At 51.8% G+C, this 19,451-nt stretch overlaps 1 protein-coding gene across 2 annotated transcripts in view; it reads left to right on the top strand.

The window, feature by feature from the left end:
- The window catches only part of PCSK6 (proprotein convertase subtilisin/kexin type 6), a 36,835-nt gene that overhangs the window by 11,540 nt on the left and 5,844 nt on the right, over positions 1 to 19,451 (top strand). Inside the window, exons 3-17 of one of the 2 annotated variants that reach the window (XM_054077596.1) lie at positions 74 to 184; positions 832 to 975; positions 1,556 to 1,632; positions 2,345 to 2,433; positions 5,576 to 5,748; positions 9,595 to 9,807; positions 11,049 to 11,149; positions 12,701 to 12,804; positions 13,270 to 13,387; positions 14,457 to 14,645; positions 14,882 to 15,018; positions 17,000 to 17,179; positions 17,770 to 17,872; positions 18,456 to 18,652; positions 19,090 to 19,177. In XM_054077596.1, the coding sequence (XP_053933571.1) occupies positions 74 to 184; positions 832 to 975; positions 1,556 to 1,632; positions 2,345 to 2,433; positions 5,576 to 5,748; positions 9,595 to 9,807; positions 11,049 to 11,149; positions 12,701 to 12,804; positions 13,270 to 13,387; positions 14,457 to 14,645; positions 14,882 to 15,018; positions 17,000 to 17,179; positions 17,770 to 17,872; positions 18,456 to 18,652; positions 19,090 to 19,177 (2,024 nt within the window). Of the gene's footprint in view, positions 1 to 73; positions 185 to 831; positions 976 to 1,555; positions 1,633 to 2,344; positions 2,434 to 5,575; positions 5,749 to 9,594; positions 9,808 to 11,048; positions 11,150 to 12,700; positions 12,805 to 13,269; positions 13,388 to 14,456; positions 14,646 to 14,881; positions 15,019 to 16,999; positions 17,180 to 17,769; positions 17,873 to 18,455; positions 18,653 to 19,089; positions 19,178 to 19,451 lie in introns of those variants that run through there. The other variant, XR_008451852.1, reaches the window with a different exon arrangement.

The following is a 19,451-nucleotide window of genomic DNA, read 5'->3' as shown; positions in this document are numbered from 1 at the left end:
CCAGACTCTCTGCCCGCAGGTGATGTCAGGCTCTGCTCCTGTGGGTGATGCTGACCCATGGCTCTGCTTGCAGGTGGACTGGCTGCAGCAGCAGGAGGTGAAGCGGCGGGTGAAGAGGCAGGTCCGAGGCGAGCCGCACATGCTGCCCTTCAACGACCCGGTGTGGCCCAACATGTGGTACCTGGTGGGTGTCTCCCTTCCAGCGCCCTGCGAGGAACCCACTGCTTTACAGAGAGGTTTATTTATTTGTAATCAAATGCTTTCATCAATCCTTGCTCAGCCCAGCCACTACTGAAACACCTTAATATCAGTAATCGCGCTTGGCAGCAGGATTTTAAAATTGTGGATTCATACACGAGAGAACTGAATTATAAGAGTTTCGCCGTCATTCGCAGCCGCTCGTTGTGGTCTGCACAGCAATGGCTTTGGGAGCAGTGTGGCTGCAGCGCCAATGCAATTTACCCATCCGAGAGATGCAACCATCTATTTACGTTATCATTTTTCTCCTGCCTGCTTCATCGATCTGTATTTGACAGTGAAATTCATTGAAAATTAAGCGCAGAAAGGAAATGAGCTTTTCAAAACCAAAGAGCCTGCAATATTTGAAACGGAAGGGGAAAAGAATAATAGGGAGATAGCATTGCCTGAATTATCTGCTGCTGGATGGCTTTGATCAATGGAATAGAGTTACAACAAATCTACAAGTTCAATGGCAGGGGGTGGGATGCTAATATATTTTGTGGTTGATTAAATGGACTCCCAGCCTGGCTGCTTGGTTAGATGGGCTGAAAAGGGGTTGCAGCCTTTTTGCAGCTGTGTTTCCCCCTATAGCACTGCAGTGATAAAAGCAGCCGCTGCAGATCGGAGATGAACATCCTGGCAGCCTGGCAGAGGGGCTACACCGGCAAAAACGTGGTGGTCACCATCCTCGATGATGGCATAGAGAGGAATCACCCCGACCTCCTGCAAAACTATGTGAGCTGGGGGCTGGATGGGCTGGGATGGGCTGGGATGGGTGGTCTGAGGCTGGTCCTCACTGTGAATTGATTTATGGAGAATTTTAGCATATAAACAGAGCTTAAGTATGTGCATTGGCAGATTAGAAGAAAAGTGTTTTTAAGAAAAAGTTCAAGATGTTTTTAAGAAGGAAATGAGGTTTTTGGACAAGAGGGTTTGGGGGAAACTCCCTTCGCAGCTGCCTGGGAAGCGGCCGCCTCCCTCCGGCTCACCAGGGCAGAGCCAAAAACCTGCACAAACCCACACGGCTCTAGTTCAGCCCCTGGATGTCCACGGCAGCAGAGGGGACAGGGCTGGATTTAGTAGGATTTGGAGCTCAGAAGGCCTGTCTCTGGTGGGAGCAAGATGTTTCCCCCTGGGCACCCATTCCTCAGCAGGGGCTACTGCCCAAGACTCTTGAGCAAATAGTCAAACTAAGTGGAAAATAGCATTTACTGCCCAGCTGTCTGTGAGTAAAGCAGGACCACACTGCTGCTGAGGCCACTTTGTCCTGCACCGTGCTGGTAAGTTGAATTTAATGGTGGCAACATGTTTTCAGGACCCTCTTGCAAGCTATGATGTCAACGGGAATGACCATGACCCGACTCCACGCTACGATGCCAGCAATGAGAATAAGTAGGTGATGGTAATTGCCGTGGAGCTGGTGCCTTTGTGGTGGGGGTCCTTGGGGCTGGGTGTTCCCTTTGGGGTGTCTTCTAGGTCTGTGGCCTTTCCAATGCATCACCGGAGCTGCAGAGGATGCTGCCTTACAGGCTTTGCACAGGTTCATTGCATTTAATGCAAATCCAGCCCATGGCAAACATGCTAATTCCTAACGAAGCCTTGAGTCATTAAAAGGCAGGGAGTTCCTCACAATGACTGGGGATTAAACCATGTGAGTTGGGCTGGGTGGTTTAGAGGTCTAAACTTGGACACGCTTTCTGGGCTTTAATTTTCCATTAAAGCAGAACGGGCATATGGTGGCGTGTGTGGAGAACTGGGAATGCAAAGGGAAAATTGCATTTAGGTACAAAATGTAAAGGACAAACTACATCCGGGTGTGAAGTGCAAATAGTAAATTGTATTTAGGTGCCAGATGCAAAGAGCAAATTACATCTAGGTGCAAGATGCAAAAAGCAGCAAAGAGCAAATTGCAGCTAGGTGAAAAATGCAAACAGCAAATTGCTTGCCAGATTGGTTACCTCCATCCCTTGTTGTGGGTTTTGGCTCTGCAGCTCTTGGGGCACTTTCTTCCACTGCTCTGGCCTCAGGGCTGGTTTCTGTGTGCTGGGTGGCTGGAGGGATCCTTCACCACAGGAAATCAGTTCATGGGGATTTCTCTTTGCAGGCACGGCACTCGCTGCGCAGGGGAAGTGGCGGCGGCGGCAAACAACTCGTACTGCATCGTGGGCATTGCCTACAACGCACGCATTGGAGGTGAGGCTGGCGCCTGCCTGCGGCTCCCCTGTCCTTCACTGTCCCTCTGAGGGACCATGGTCACCCTGGCCATGCGAATGGGCTCCCAGGGTGGGTGGTGGGATACTGTTCCCCCAAATATTGCCAGGAGAGACTCTCCTCCTTGGTGCCTTGGCTGCAGGGAGCCCTGAGGGTGCTTGCGGAAGGATGGGTGATGCAACATGTGGGGAACTCACACTCCATATATATTTTGGAGTGGAAACCTTCTGCTTGAGCTGCATCCTTGCCGTGAGGGTGTGTGTGAATCGAGGACGTAGTGGATTCACCCCAATGGTCTACAGCTGCTCATGTAGGGGACTGGCCTCGGGGTGGCTGCATTTGCTATGGTCAGCAGTGATGGTTTAGCTTCAGAGTTTGTTTGTGAGGTTAATGTCTGCAGATGAGCTGCTTGGAACAGCGGGGCTGGGGAGATCCATGGAATACTCATATGGAGAAATCAGCAAGGAGGTGGAGGGCCCTTAGCACGGTCCCTCGAGTAACACAAACTGCAGGAAGCAAATGAACCTTTATCACCAAATTGGATCCTGATGGTAATTTGCACTGTAGAGTTCGTTTGTATTAGCCTGGCTGGTTTGGAGGTAGGTTTGAGCTGGGGCTGCTCTGGCCAACCCAGCTGGTATAGTGCCCACTGGGGAGAAGAGGGTGCTGGGGGAGGATAAGAGTGCAGTGTCCCATCTGCATGGTTGGTGGGACCGTGTAGGGGATAAATGCCTGGAGTTGGGTCCTTGCTGGGGGTTTTGCCCCATCCCTGGCATGGCTGGAACAGGAGAGGGGCTTTTACTGCAACCTCTCCTGCCGCCCTGATGCTGGGAGAAGTCACTGTCAGGAGCATGGACCCAGCTGCCCATGGGTGGATTTGGGGCTTAATTCCTTCTCTCGCCTTATTTATCCTGGCTGTGAAAGAAGGAGCTGTTTTTAGGGTTGTGTCTGCACAGGAGCAATGGCCACAGGGAGTCCTGCTCCTGACCAAGCAGCGTCAGTGGTTCCCTGTGCTGGAAAACCTCCCAAGGGATGAAATAACTCTGGGGAGGGGAGTGGGGGAGTGGCAGGGGCTGTAAAGGCATTGGCGTGTCTCCTCATTGCACCTCATCCCATCCCATCCTTTCCCATCCCCTGTGCCGCCTGCATGTGGGATGGCTTCTTGCTTCTTAGAGGCTTCTTGCCTCTAAAAAACCATCTCCAAGCAAGCACCGAGCAGCAGCAGCAAAGCAAAATAAAGCTCCTGGTGAGGTCTAAGGCAGTTTTGTATCCTGCAGGATCAGGCCATTACCTTCATGCTCCTTTCCAAGCCCATTTCTCTGCAGCAGCTGTACGCTTGATAGTTACTTGTTGACTTTATAACGACCTATGGGTCTCATTTTAATTTGCTTCCTTTATCGAGTGCCATGCCTTGGGGGTGTGCTGGGGAGGTCTGGAGAGATGCGAGGCACGTGGCCATGGGCTGGGGGCCATGGGCTTCCCACAACGTGAACAGACAAAGGGGACAAATAAAGTCTGTAGCCATATCAAGTTTGGGATCGTGGAAGAAAATGCACTATAGCCGCAGTGAGATTGATTTTAGATGGATTACGCAAATAAAACAGCGATTAATGAGCACAACTTGTTGGGGAAGCCTATTTGTCACACTCAGAGAGCAACCATCTAATTTTACTGGCTGCTCTTCAGCACTCTTGCGTTGCTTTTCATTTGCTGCGGGCAAAATACATTGCTGCTCAAGAAACAAAGCGGGTTCCTGCCATTCCTCCTCCTCCTTTCCCCTCTCCTCAAATGCTTGCTTCGAAGGCCAGTATTGCTCCCTGCGTGGCAAAGAGCTCGTTTATTTTGCAGCATCCTTCCCCGCTCCCTCCTGCCCCCCATTATTAAACTGGGGAGGGGTCCTGCATTGTGAGTGCTTGACTCTGGGCTGACTCTGGCTTTGGGCTGACTTTGAGCTGACTTGGGCTCGCTGATGAACATGCCAACCCTCGGCTGGTTTTGCAAGCTGCACCGCAGACAAGTGCGGCTCAAATACCAGGCTCAGCTTTTCTCCCCTTCTCCTTGTGTTTTCTTGTTAACACAACGAAGAAGTTTTTGGGAACTGCTCTGCTCCCTGGCTTTATATTTCTAAGCTTGTTTTGGCGGGTAGGGGACAGCGTCGGAAAGAGATATTTGAGTTGACTGGTGTCCAGAGCACAGCTGCAGCTGTAATGACATCTGCCTACAGTTGTTTGCTTAAAGAAAAAATGCATGTGGAAAGGGAAATGCATTTTTATAAACCAGACTCTCTCTGGCTGGCAAAATATGATGCTGAAATTTTGAGTCTCTCCGTTCCTACAGGGGCTGTTTCTGTTTAGGGTGCCTGGCACCCTCTGTGTGCTGTGTGGAGGGGGTAATCCAGCAGGGAAAGGGTGATAGGGAGTGATGGGGGTTGTAACCCCCCTGTTGGTGGCTGGAGCTCCCATGAGAGCTGGTGGGCTCTGCCTGCAAGCCACTGCGGCTGGCACCTGCTGATATTCCCAGCTGGAAGAGAGTAAGGTTATCCCAAGTGGCAGCATCGTCCTGACATGGGTTGGGGTCCTGGCTCTGATTGTGGCTGTGCAAACTGCAGCCTGGGACTTCTCCTGAGGCTTTTCCCTGTTCCTGGCATTGCTGGCATCAGCTGAGCAGACACAGGGTCCAGGGATGGTCACAGCCGCCCTCACTTGTGGGGCGAAGCTTCATCCTGCTGGTGTGGCCAAAGCGGGGTCTGTGAGCTCTGGGGAAATGCTGGTATCTTCCAGCTGGAGAAATTAGTTGGCTAATCAATTAGAAGAGGGGGGAAGGTTTTTAGCTGAGGGATTTTGCTGCTGGGGAGTGCACAGTGCTCCCACAGCCCAATCCCCACTAATTGTAACCCACTGCTTCCATCACTTGCCGTAAAGTCAACAACACAGAGAGCTTTCCAAAATAGCTCCCCAGCTTCCCGCTGCCGGGTTTGTTAGCGCACGGGGCCGCGGGTTGAAGCTATTCCAGGCGTGCCTGAGCCGTGCGGTTTCTGCCGCTGTTAACAAAGCCCTTTGATTGCAATCCTCGCACTTTCATCCAAGCCATTAAGCCCTAATGTCTGATGTTTTTGTGCTTTTAGGCATTCGTATGTTAGATGGCGATGTAACAGATGTTGTTGAAGCGAAGTCGCTTGGCATCAGACCCGATTACATTGACATTTACAGCGCGAGCTGGGGGCCAGATGATGATGGGAAGACAGTTGATGGACCTGGTCTATTGGCCAAGCAGGCTTTTGAGCATGGCATTAAAAAGGTGTGGATCCCGCAGCGCCCAGACGCGCTCGCCCTCCTCCTCCTGCCCCATGGGGAACACGTGCCGGGGCCGGGGCTAGCCCGAGGTCCGGCACGGGAACGGGCGGCTCAGCCTCCCGAGGTGATGCCAACACTTAGGGCTGGGGTGGGAGGGGTGAATCATCTCTAATTTTTCCTAGTTTTTCTCCGGCGTCCTTAAGAGCTCCGGTGGATTTTGTGGCTGAGGGTGGTGACAGCGGGAGGTGCCTGGTGATGGTGCAGCGCCGGTGGGACCCCTCGGCATAACCGGTCCCGGTGGGAACATCCGGCAGTGCCAGCCCCAGCAGAGCAGGCAGGGCCCAGGCTGAATTGCAAAGCTCTGCCGGGCTTAAGAAACCCAAGAAGGTTCTTGGAGGGGTGACTTTGCACCTCAAAATGTCCCCTCTGGGTCCCAGCGCAGAGGGAAGTGGCTGCCCCCTCTGCATCTTCCTCCACTCTCCTTCACCCTCCTCTGCATCCCAATATCCTTTCCTGGGGATCTCCATCACATTAGGCGTTTCCCTGGTTTTCCACTCGGAACAAGCAGCTGCATCATGGGCAGGGTGGGACATGGGTGCAGCAACAGGATCCAGTCATGGAGGTGCAGGGAAAATTCAGATTATTGTCTCTGAAGCCCTCCAGCAAGAGGGGCTCAGCCAATACCAGGTGTGATTGGCAGCTGTCAGTCCCCGCTGGGGATGTCTTGGCCTTCCCACACCCCATCCTTTTTTGGGCACTTCTAAAAAAGGCCCAATATTAGCTAAAACCATTGAGAAAAAAACCACAACTTTCTTGGCAGCTCAGTGGGTGCTATAGGTAAGTGTCACAGCAGCTCAGGGCTGTGCAGTGGGTGTTCCCTGGGTGCTTTGGTCAATTTGGGGTTGGGTTTTGCTGCCAGCAGCCGCAGGCTGGGCGTTGAAACCCCCTGCTTCGCTCCCTGCCTCCATTCCTGCCTCTGCTGCTTCTTCTCGCAGCACACCGGGACTCGGGGCAGCTGCGGGCTGGGGCGATGCAGCCTGCTTGTTATCTAAAAATAGGGTGGAGTGTTTTTCCCACTATTTACTTGATTTCCTGCCGGGGCGGTGAGCCTGCCGAGGAATCCATTGAAGCGCTGGGAAGTTCACGCTGTGTAAATACAGGGGAACAAGCTGCTCTTTAGACCTTATTTTCCCGTGTGGGAGCAAATGGGCGGCAGCAGGGTACTCGCCCCTCTTTCGGGATGCTTCTTTCTGTCTCTTGGGGAACACCAGACCCTGCCACTCCTGCCCTTGTCCCCTACTACCATCTATGTTTGCAGCACCTACTATTTCGCACACGCAGCTCTTAATTTCCAACTTCTTCCTCCTATATAACCAGGAAAGCTGCGAGCAGATAGTTAACCGCCACCTTCAGCCGAAGCAAACAGCTGTAACTGAGTTATAAATCCTTAAAATTGAGTTTTTAATGGAAACATTAAAATAACCTTTATCTATTAGCGATAGGACTGCGCTGGGGTAATTTATCATCTTGTTTCTCACTCCTCCTGCCACACCTTATTAGTTCCCAAGCTAACGAGGGGATATTTATCCTGGGCTCTCATGAAGTGCCGTTGGGCAAACACCGAAGCCCCAATGGTGCTGCAGAAGCGGGGAGATGCTGTGCATCCTGCATCTGACCGATGTGCTGCTGGGGTGAGCCAGATCATCCCCAGCCTTGGCTGGGCAGGGATTCCCTGGTTTAAATGGTGCTCGGATCCAGGTTTTATAGTGGCCAGGCACCCGTTGCTGGGATGGTGTTGACTTAGGAAGATGGCAAATAAGGAAGTTGAGTGTTTGAGGTCTGCTCGTGGAAATCTTGGTAGTTGTTTGCTCTTGTTTGAGAGCAGAGGGGAAAAGTGTGGTTTTTTTCCCAATTCAAGGGAGTCGCAATATGCGGTGAGCTCTCGTTCTGCTGGGAAACGCTGTCAGGTGTTAGATGTGTGTTGCTGTAGTGTCATTTATGTGCCTGTTTGTGTCCTTGTGCAACCATGCTGGCTACCTGCCCGGGCATCCCAGGGACCTGGGTTTGGGACAGGACCGAGCAGCCTTTCTCGGCACTCTTGGCTCTGATCCTCGGGGTGCAGGATGCAAGGGAGATCTGGGGTTCCTGTCTGTTTATCCCAGTTGAAATTATTACTACGTCTCCACACATCTTTGGCAATCAGTGCCTGGGTTTATTCCTCTTATTGGTGACTTAGGAAAGCCTGGGTTGCATGCAGCAGGGCTGCTTCTTGGAGACGGGTGGATTTTAGTGTTGGAGAGCTGGACAGTTGCTGCCTGCGCCAAGCACGTGGGCTGGGATGCTGCTGCCTCGAAGATCCAGGAAACCCTGGAAAGCAGGATTGGAGATGCCAGCAGCAGACTTGGTGGGCTGACAAGCTGTGTCGAGCTCTCCGTGATGCGGGCCAGGGCAATAATTCCCTTTGCGATTGCACTTTTTCTTGCAGAGCTCCAGACAGCTCTATTAAATCTTTGCTAGGAAAATACCCACCCAGTTTGGCCAGGAGGCAGCCCAGATAATGAAAACTTAAAGTAAGGAAAGAGCCTGACTTAGCCTGTGTATCCAGAGGCAGGGTCAGCTCAGAGAGCCTCTGCCCCAGGAGGGGGGCGAGACAGGTAATAAACGATCCCTCTCCTCTGGCACTTAAAACCCACAATAAATCCTGGTGAATTCCTCAGAGCAAAGCTGCTTTATTATTATTATTATTATTATTTTTTGTGGAGGAAGCTGCCACAGAGCAGTGGGAGGAAGGTAAACACCAGATCTGTCCAGGCTAGCACTGAAATCTCTCCGTGGCAGGAGCAGCTGTGGGGAAGATGAGGCTGCTCCGCCGCCGTGTGCTTCCATCGCCTGCCAAGCCCAGCAGCTTGCCGCCCTCCCCGGCGAGCCGTGCCTTGTGGGGCAGGGAAGCGAACCAGCCACTTCATTTCCTGCCCCAAACCCCCTCGGGTCACCAAAATCCTCCCTTGGGACTGTAGCACCCTGTTCTTGAACCCCCGCCACCCAGGGCTGGGTTATTCCAGGAGTGCAGGCATCCCAGGTGGAAGGAGGATGGAGTGGTTCTCCCCCACACTTTCAGCTTCGTTCGGGGCCCCTCGTTGGCATCACGGCCACTGCTTCCAGGCGGGATTTTCCCCCTGGCTCCGGGGAGGTCTGGGCAGCTGGCGCACCCTTCCCACCCCCCCAGTTCCTGGTGGGCTCCTGCAGCTGTACCCAGTGGGATGGCTCCATCAGATGTTCCTGCCAAGCCATGGGGAGAAAAGGCTAGGATTAAAAAACAAATCAAAGGAACATAAAACATAGGCTAGGGGAAGGTTTCTGGTGATTTTGGGGGGAGGGCGGTGAGGGACTTTGTGGGCTTGGGGAAAGTGAGACGTGGGGTTTGGAGTGTTTCCTGGTGGTTCATCCTGCGGAGCCATCGCTGCACCCCAGAAAGTGTTGTGCCGGGTGTTACCACCTGGTCCAGGGGTGCTGAACACCCAAGATGTTTTCCCTCAGGAGACCCCATGGAAGATGCCAAAATTCCCATTGCTGGAGGCTCTTCCATCCTCATGAAGAGTCGCTGCCTGTGAAACTAAGGCTGGCAGAGTCGAGGGACACATTTGCGGGGGCTGATCCAGGGGACTTGAGCGCTGGGCAGGATGGGACCCATCCTTCCACCCTAACCAAACCCCTACTTCAAGACCCCAAAATCAGGCTTATTGATGGCATCCCAGCTTTGGGGGAGGGCTGTCCCCTTCTCGCCATGCTGTGATGGTCTCTCATCCTGGTCCAACACCTCCTCTAACCCTTTGTCCCTCTCTGCCTACAGGGCCGCAGGGGCTTGGGATCCATTTTCGTCTGGGCATCAGGGAACGGTGGCAGAGAGGGTGACTACTGCTCCTGTGATGGCTACACCAACAGCATCTACACCATCTCCATCAGCAGCACCACCGAGAACGGCTACAAACCCTGGTACCTGGAAGAGTGCGCCTCCACCCTTGCCACCACCTACAGCAGTGGGGCTTTTTATGAGCGGAAAATTGTAAGTTTTACCTCAATACTGAGTGTGGCAGCATCCCATGGGTGTTTTCTGCATGGCTGGGCTAGATGGTAGCTCGGTTCTAAGAGCTCAGCCCTGCAGAGTGGGTTTTGCTCCTCCTTTTTTACAGTGGGGCCAAAATTGCTCTGGTCCTTGGGAAGAGCTCAGGGATGTGGGCGTTTTCCCTGGTAAATGGGTGAAAGGGCTGGAGGTTTGCAAAAATACCAGTGCAAATATTTACCTGTCCCCCAAAGCGCTGGCTCATTGTGCCTTCGCTTAAAAAAAAAGGGCATTTTGAGGATTTTTAGTCTGAGAAAGGTAAAAGAGGGAGGACGGAGCATTTGGCAAGGATGTGAGAATCTCAGATGGGGAGAAGAGACTTTTTGGAGCCCAGGAATTGCCTGAAAGTGTGTGCACCTGTGGATGAACCTGCTTTTCCCTGCCTCCCAGGCTGTATTTGCCCTGTTCCAGTGGCTGCTGTGGTCTCATCACAGCAAGGCCTTTCATTACTGATGTCCCCATGCATCATCTGAACCTTGGGTTCAAAACATCCCCCACCAGCACCGTGCCTTACCTGAGCTGGGAGGGAGTTTTCCACCTAAATAAGTTTTTTGACAAAAACAGGTGGCACATCCTTCCCTCCTTCAAAAATCACCAGATTAAATAAATCAAAATCCAGGAGCCTTTTAAAAATGTAACTGACTGGGCATGTCTTTGCCTACCTCCCCTCTCTGAGCTTTTGGTGTCTCTGAGCTTTAGGGGTGTGCCCTAAAACGAAAAAAAAACAGTAATGGCTTTTTTCCCTTCCCTCCCCCACCCCACCCCGCAAATGGAAATTCCTGTCCAACACCAGGAATCAGAGCTTTTAGGGAAATCCTTTAATATGGCACAGCTCAACATGCAGCCCTAAGTGTGTATCCAGCCCTGCTCGCACTGCTCCATACACAGCTTCTCCTCCAGCTGACCCACTGTAAAATTGACCCTTTTTCAACTTTCTAATAGTTTTTGCACCTTTAAGCAAAACAAAACATGGGCAGAGGTGTTCCCTCATGTGCCAAATGTCTCTGCACCCCCTTTTTGGGGCTCAGAGCACCCTGGCGGTGTGGGAGCTGCAGCAGGTTTGGGCACCTGCAGGCTCAGCTCTTCACTGGCAACATCCTAAGCAAACCTGGGGTGCTCGATGGGGTAGCGCCCACGCGGGGAGCACCTCCAGCAGCACGGGGCTGCAGCTCCTCTCTCCACAGGTCACCACAGACCTCCGGCACCGCTGCACGGACGGCCACACCGGCACCTCGGTGTCTGCCCCCATGGTTGCAGGCATCATAGCCTTGGCTTTGGAGGCAAAGTAAGTGTAACCTCATCACCAGCTTGCGAGGGGATGTTTCCAAATTTAGTAGCTGGCAAGCAAAATCAAAAAGAAAATAAGATTTTTTTTTACCTCTGGAGCTACTCAGAATGGGGTAAAGTTATTCTAAATTGCTCTTTTTTGGCAAGGATTGGTACAGTGTTGTTGTTTTGCTTCTAATCTCCCTGCAGGTGTTTTATTGAGCTAATTCTTCACTTGTTGCCATCTGTTGAAAAGTTGGGGTTGGTGAGATAAGTCAGGCTTTTCATTTGGTGCGTTGAAACCCCTGACAGCCGGCTCCAACAGGAGTTATATAAATACTTCCTGGGGAAAAAAAGTCAGAAAACATCAAGGAAAAATGGAAAATGTCTGTAGAAGGGATGGTTTTCATTTCTGGGGGAAAAGGACTACTTTTGCATAATGTCAAACACCCACACAGCATGAGCAGCAGCGACATGCTCCCTGGTTCAAAAGAGCTGCTCTTTCCCTCCTGTCCCCATCCTGGTCCTATCGTGGTTCCCCAGCCCAGGAGCAGCCCTTGCTGGGGACCAGCCTCACCCCTTGGGCATCCCTGTGTTGATCCGTAGAGCATCTTCTCATGAGCTTCTCACTATTATTAATTTTTTAATGGGGTGAAAATAAGGCTGTGAATAAGCCCCAGGACAGTGTTGTGCTCGTGTCTGGAGACAGCCATCATGACATATCGGCTCCGTTCCCTCTCCTCTAGTTTAATCCCAGTGTCTAGGTTGGGTGAGCGCGTTTCCAGAGATGCCAGTTTCATTACAAATATATTAAGAGGTTTAGATGTAATTTTTGAATTGTTTAGTTGAGGCATAAAACACAACATTAAGTACCAGAGCTTGGTGCTCAGGCACTCCATTATGACAAGAATGGATAAATTGAATTTCTTACCCTAAATGTTACTTGAGAGCAATAAATCCCAGCTCGAGATGCTGAAGAACTAACTGTATGAAAGCGTAAAATATTCTTCAGCAATCGCCCTAGGCTGGGGTCTGGTAGGGCTCAGAAGCACACAGTGCTCAGTGTCAGGCGCCCTAAACATACAAACCTCATGCATACCCTACCTAGGAGAGGGATTGGAAACACTTTGGGTTTCATTTTGCTCTTGAGTGAGCAGGGCAAGTTTTTTCCCAGCTGTTCTTCCTATACAGGGAATGTTTTCTCAGCAGCACATGTCAGTGAGTTGCTGAGCCAGGTACCTTGCCTTGGGATGTGCTTCATTCCCAATTTCCTACAAGAAAATGGAGAGAACCTTCCTCATTTGCTCCAGTTATACGTTGCAGAGTTAAGTACTCTTGGCCAGGAATAAATCCTGCAGTGCCTGTGGGCACTCGGCATCCCTCCCTGCGGCACCCAACTCTGCTGGGGCACCCCAGGTGATGGCCAGCCTCCAGGCAGGGCATTAGCATTTAAATCATCAATTCATAATCTTTTGGAGCAGGAAGGAGCTTGGGAGGGGGAAGGGTAACCCAATGGAGCTGGAAAGACGGGAGGTGGTAGAGTCAAACCATGAGCCATGTGTTGTTGCAGCCCACTGCTCACCTGGAGGGACGTCCAGCATCTGCTGGTCAAAACTTCACGGCCGGTGCACCTGCGAGCAGATGACTGGAAGACCAACGGCGCAGGGTATAAAGGTGAGGGGCCACAGAGACAAAGGCATTTTCATTTTGGTGACAATGGCTGCACAAGAGAAAATAAAGGTGTCCCTAGAGCTTCGCTCTTGGTAGCACTCACCATGGATGGCCACTCTCAGCTGGCCTGGGGGCTCCTACTCATGAGGCTGTTGAGCAAAGGGTGGAGGGGGCAGTAATTCATGGGGCAAGATGTTTGGAAGCCTTGTTTGGTGGAGGCTGTTCTGAGCTGCAGTGTTGGCTGATCCTTTTGGTAGGCTGCTCCTGGTGGTGGATTTTCCCTGGTGCCAATGTGGATTTGGTGTGTAAGCCAGGGTGATGAGCTCTGCATGTTGAAGCACCGTATACCCCAATGGAGTCAACTCCACACCTTCTGTGGTGGTTGGAAGGTGCTCCTCTGAGCTCTGAGGAGGAGCTGCTGGGCCCTGCTTGGAAGGCAGTGGGTTTCTGAGTCTTCTCTCTTTCCAGTTAGCCATCTATATGGCTTTGGTCTGGTGGATGCAGATGCTATTGTGGTGGAAGCCAGGAAGTGGAAGTCGGTCCCTCCACAGCACGTCTGCATGGGAAGCCTGGACAGGGTGCCCAAGTGAGTGTCATGGGCTGGGGGGGCTCTCCTGGGGCATGTGGCCACTTGGAAGGAGCTTTAGAGGAGCCAGCTCTTGTGATGCAAAGGCTCGGCTGCTCTCCTAACATCTGGAAATGGAAATTTGGAGTTGGGGTGGCCAGGAGAAGCCCAGGCGCAGGCAAGGTTTTAAGGATTTTTTTAAAGGATTTTGTAGTCAGAGAGACCCGACCATCATCCTGAGGTCTGTTTATTGACACAAAACAGCCCACCCGGGGCCTGTGCCTATGGCTCAGCTCAGAGTGTGTCCGTGAGGGCTCTCTGGGACCATCTTTGATGGCAGGTGATTTATTTTACCTTTTAGCATGCTTTCACTTCCCAGATGAACGATCAGCAGGGAATTTTTGAGGGCTGATGCTGAGAGACCAAAAACAACTCACCCACTGTGTCCTACATGAGCAGTAACGCATAGGACTTTCCTTCCTCTTCCACCAAACACTTCCTCTCAATGAAAGACACCAAGAATTGTTGCAAGGATTCCCAAATTTCCATTGTCTGAGGTCTCTTGGAATTTGGGTTGAGGTTCAAACCAGTTTAGGTTCCCGTCTCATCCTTGGTAGGTCTGTCCCTGCTAAGTTAAAGAGTGGGATCAGGGATCTGACCAAATGAATACTCCTGGTAAAGCCTTGCCTGGCTGTAGAGCAAGTTGAGTTGTTCATCAGCAAAGCAGTCCCTTCAGAAAGACTTGCGTATGCAAAACAGCAATGAATTGGAGCCAAATGTGCTTACAAAATTATTTATCTGATACAGACACTAATTACAACCCAAAGAGGAGCGCTGTGCTGATAATTATAACAATGAAGTACCCTTGCAGCCCATAAGGCATAGATCTTAGAGGCAGTTCAAACCCATCTCATTACCATCGAGCAATTCAGCAAATTCCTGTGCTAGGACACTGTGTTGCAATGGAGGATGAGATAATTTTTGCTATGAAGCAGTAGGAGACCAGGTTCAAACATAACCTGGTACCTGAGCCACCGGGAACCAGGGAGCACTGCTGTCCCTGATGTGATGCTCTTCCTATCCCTGGCAGGTACATCCGTGCAGACCATGTGCTGCGCGCCAGCACCCTCAGCAACGCCTGCGCTGAGCACCGTGACCAGCATGTCCTCTACCTGGAGCATGTCGTGGTGCGGCTCAGCATCTCTCATCCACGCCGAGGTGACCTCCAGATCAGCCTCATCTCTCCAGCGGGGACCAGGTCGCAGCTTCTCGCCAGGAGGTAAGAGCAGCTGGAACCAGCACATGCCTGGGCTGGGCAGCATCCTTGTATAAGGGGTTGCTGCGAGTTTGCTTTGTTTTTTTTGAAGGTGAGGGCATGCTTGGGTCTTGGCTGCAGGAAGGCTCTGTGCAAGAGTGGCAGGGACGTCCATAAAATCCTTAATTACCTATCTACATTTTCTGATTAAATAAGATGTTCAAAGTCACACTTTTTGATGCATGGCGTTACTGTTGCAGGGTGTTTGACCACTCCAACGAGGGGTTCAAGGGCTGGGAGTTCATGACTGTCCACTGCTGGGGGGAGCGGGCAGCAGGGGAGTGGACCCTAGAGATCCATGACACGCCATCCAAAGTGCGCAACCCCACAGTGCAAGGTAAGGATCCACAAGCACCCGTTTTCCCCGGTGCCTGCTGGTCCCCCTCGTCCTCAAAGATCTTTGCAGGCTGCTTGTTTAGCCAAAACTTTTGCTGCACATTTTAAGGTCTTCATCAAAACTTTATTGCCCAAATTTTTAAAAAATGGGGATAAAACTCAAGCTCCGAGCGCGGGAGCCTACCGGTCTGGCTGAGCCAGAAGCAGGTTTTCTCCTATGAGCAAGCTTGTTGCAACCAAGAGCCAGGTTTCCAAAATTAAACTGTAATGAGTCAAAATGAGGAAACCCAAGAGCTGTAATTATTGTTTGTTTGTTTTGCTTCACTGCTGGGACATCTGGCGCGTGGGCTGGTTGTGCAATGGCACAAGCGGACGATGCCCCTCAGGCTGTGGATGAATGGATAGATGGTTGGACAGACATCCTCCCTGGGCTGCCATGCACTGGCAGGGGGTAGCTGGGCTCAGCCTGGCCCCCTGCATGTCCCCAAGCCTGCTGTGTCACCTCTCTCCCCAGCTTGGGCGCCTGCTCCCTGACCCCCTCCTGGCAAAGGAGCTGGGCTGGAGGATCCGGCGCCGCTGGGAAAGGGCAGCTGCCTTGCCTGCTGGTGGCACCAGACATGAAGTATCCTGTCTGGGGCTGGCGTGTGTTGTGCGAGGGTTAAAATCCACACGCTCATTGATAGGAAGCCAAGAGTATATTAAAAACCTCCCCCATGCAAGTTTCTGGCGCACGTGGGAGTTCATTGTGCAGAAGTGGTTTTGTTTGCTGCCTTCGCCCAAAATCTTTTGAACTTGGGAGCTGCAGCAAAGCACCCACAGAGCTGCTTTTTCTCCTGTACTGAAGTTTGCAAAAGGTATTTCTGAGCCCCTCACAGGCATCAGGGCTCAGCTTTACCTGGGTTTGCAAAACTAAACGAAAAGGAGTGTGTTACGTCACTCCCCTCAAAAGGTCTGCACTGGGTTTGAAGCAGAGAGGGCAAAGCAGAAGGAAAAAAAGGGAAGATGCTCCCAGCCTGCAGCAGAAATGGGTCTTAAATGTTAATTTAATACCATTAAATTAAACCAATTAGATTAGTTAATTTAATACAAATGAAATCCTACGAGTGTCCTGTCACTGGCAGTGCTGCATCCCCAACAATCAGCCCTGCGCAGCGCGGGGTTTTCTCACATAGGACCCTTTAGATTTAAAGCAAATTCTTTTGGAGAAGGCATGTGGCTGAGCTTTTTGCTGGCTAATGCCGCCCATACTCACTCCATGCCAGCGCTGCTCGCTTGCGGCAGGTGGGTACTCTCAGCGCTTCCAGAGAGCCGAGGGATTTGGGTGTTGGAAGTTTTAAGCCCTTCCTGGAAACACAGGGATTAGTGGTTAAAGCCGAGTGTGCTGCAGGCATGAAGTGGCTTGTGTTGATGGAGAATTGAAAGAAAAACAGCACTGGAAAGAAGCAGCAGCGTTTTTTGGACCGTCTCCCCGAAGTGGTGGTTTGGAGAAGACCCTGGCATGGGTCATCCCCAGTCCTCAGTGCAGCACAGGCTCCAGTGGCCATGAGTGTTTCAGGGGACACCAGGCTAGCTCAGACCTCTGACATGTCAGACAAAGGAGTGGCTGGAACAACAGCAGCAAGAAATAATCCGGTGTGTGCCAGGCAGCTGTCGTTGGGCAGAAATAATCCTCCATTATGGAGCTTTTAAAGCTAATGGTTCTCACCGCACATTGAGTGTGAAGGCTGTGGTGATGCTGTGGTGCATCAGCTGAGTTATAATAAATAAAATAGAATTAAAAATCCCTTGTAGATGCTTCAGACAGCTAGGAGCTCAGAGGCTCATCGATGTTTCTGGGTGTTCTTTGTTTGCTTCTGCATTGCTGCACCAGTGGGAAAGCCTTGATGATCTGGTCCATCCTCCTCCTTCCCCCAAAACTGGATCCCTGGGGATGAGTGGAATGGGGAACAGGAAGGATGAGTGATATTGTGTCTGCCCCACAGGTAAGCTGAGGGAGTGGAGCCTCCTCTTCTATGGGACAGCTGAGCACCCCTACAGTGCACTGGGCAGCCCCCAGTCCCGTGGGAGGATGCTGGAGGTGTCAGCATCGGAAATGGAGCCATCGAGAGCTGCCTTCCTGCAGAGCCAGGTGGAGGTGGTGGAGGAAGAGGAGGAGTACGCAGGTAAGTGCTGTCTGAGCTGCGATGTTGTCCTCCCTGAAGTACCTGGGAAAATGCCAATGAGGGGGAGCCACAAGGCCTGATCCTGCCTGGGGCCAAGGCGGGCTGGGAGGAGTAGTGCCTGCGGCCAGCACAGGGCAGCAGGATGGTGAAATTAGAAGGTAGCAAAACACCCCATTCCAGCTCTCCCACCACAAATTGGTGGTGCAGCTGTCTGAGGAGTATAAAAAGATTCTCTGCCCACCTTCCTCCCTGGTGCGGGCACAGGCGGGCTTCCCTGCTGGTCCTCGAGGACCAGGTCTGGCTCCTCTTTCAAAGCTGCTCCTGTGTCAGGGTGTTCAGTTGGATGGTTGGATGGGATTTGTGCTGGGGAGGATGAGCTGGACGAGAGGTGAGCACCCAGAGCCGTGCAGCACTGTAAGACAGATAGGATAGGATCTGTAAGATCATAGAGATAGGATAAGATAGGCGGAGGGTCCCCAGCTCCTTCCCCATGTCCATTGGTCCAGGGAGAGTGTGATCAGAGCATCCTGGCAGTCAGGTCTGGAGATGCTCAGCCTCTCCCCTCACTGAGTCAATCTCTCCCTCCCCAGGTCCATGCCACCCCGAGTGCGGTGACCAGGGATGCGACGGTCCCAATGCTGACCAGTGCTTGAACTGCATCCACTACAGCCTGGGCAGCATGAAAACTGGCAGGTGAGGGGTTGTGGGGTGTCTCTGTGGGGTCCCCAGACAGCGGCAGTGCCTCTCCCCAGGGCTCGCGCTGCGGTGTAGATGTTTGTACATAAGAAGAGATACGTGGGAAAGAAAATGAGGGAGGAGGAGGTGTGGGGATCCCTGCCTTGGACTAGGGTACAATGATATGGGAGACACAGAGCTAGCGAGCCTCGAAGGATCTTGGCCATGTAATCATGCTGGGAAGAAGCATTGGCTTCACTGGCCAAGGTCACCCATGCCCAAGGGACAGCTGGCTGAGGTGCCACATCACTTCTGACTGGGGTTTCCACTCTTCATTCTCTTGGGCTGGCATGGGGTAAGTTTATCCATAGATGGAGTTGCTGGTCAAGAGAGTCCCCAGTTCTTATTACAGAGCCACGATGTTCAAGACACCCTAAATCTTAAGAATAAGAAGGAAACGAGCCCAAATCACCATCAAGGCTGAGGGATACCCTGTATACTGTGGGTGAAGGTACACCAGTAGGTGCCAGGATGCTGGGTGGTGGCCAAGTGGTGGCATCAAAGCCTGGCCTCTCTCGATTCCTTCCGATTCCTTCTCCAGGATGTGCGTGAGCTCATGCCCTGCAGGGTTTTTTGGTGACAAAGGTGCCCGGAGGTGCCGCCGGTGCTACAAGGGCTGTGAGCGCTGCGTTGGGAGGGGCCCGACCCAGTGCACGGCATGCAAGCGGAACCTCTACCATCACCAGGAGATGAGCACCTGTGTGGTGTTGTGTCCACCTGGGTTTTACGCCGAGGAACGTAAGGATGTTTATCACTTGCAAGCTGTAGCATGAGAATAAGCAGAGGTTGCTTCTATTTTAAGTGCTATGGGTGGAGAAAACACCTTGAGTTTTGAGTATTGGCTTTGAATTTTCCCCTTTGACCCGCTTTGCTTGGGAAAGGGAGGAGGAAAACCACTGGGTGTTCAGAGGGTGGTGCAAAGCAGAGGCATTCAACTTGGTTCTTAATTAGAAGACTCTAATTAATGATACCAGCTGCTTGCGAAGCATATTTCTTCTTAGCAAGCAATGACAGATAAGGTCATCTGCAATAGCAGGGGCCCGCTGGGGCAGGGGATGTGCCTGTCTACCCCGGGGAGCTGGCACTGGGGTGCAAGGGGGCTTTGCAGCTCCAACTGCTGCTTGCAAATCACTGTCCGGATTTTATTCTCCTTGCCTTGCTTTGTTTTTTGAAAGGTCAAAAACGCTGTCTGAAATGTCATCAAAGCTGTAAAAAATGTGTCGGCGAATCAGACAAGTGTACTGCATGCAAAGATGGATTCAGGTAAAATACCAGAGTGGGAGGAGTTTATACCTGAAGTGTTGGTACCTGTGGTTTAAATTTGGGAAAACTGATGGTAAATTAGAGAGCGAATTAAAGACCTGAGATCCTGCTTCCATCGTAATACAGCTGTGGTGTGGAGCTGGGAATTTGAAGGTGGTGCTTTGTGTCCATTTCCTAGCCGAAAAGTATGATTTAAATTTAATTTCATTTTCTCCAGTGCTTGCCAGGGCAGTGGGTGAGTGCTGTGCTCTGGGTACGGATGGTGCTTGCTGAT

This window comes from Cuculus canorus, chromosome 12, assembly GCF_017976375.1.
Source record: "Cuculus canorus isolate bCucCan1 chromosome 12, bCucCan1.pri, whole genome shotgun sequence".
Taxonomy (NCBI): Eukaryota; Metazoa; Chordata; class Aves; order Cuculiformes; family Cuculidae; genus Cuculus; species Cuculus canorus.
Note: the sequence above shows the minus strand (reverse complement) of the source record. Positions and strands in the feature narration are given on the sequence as shown.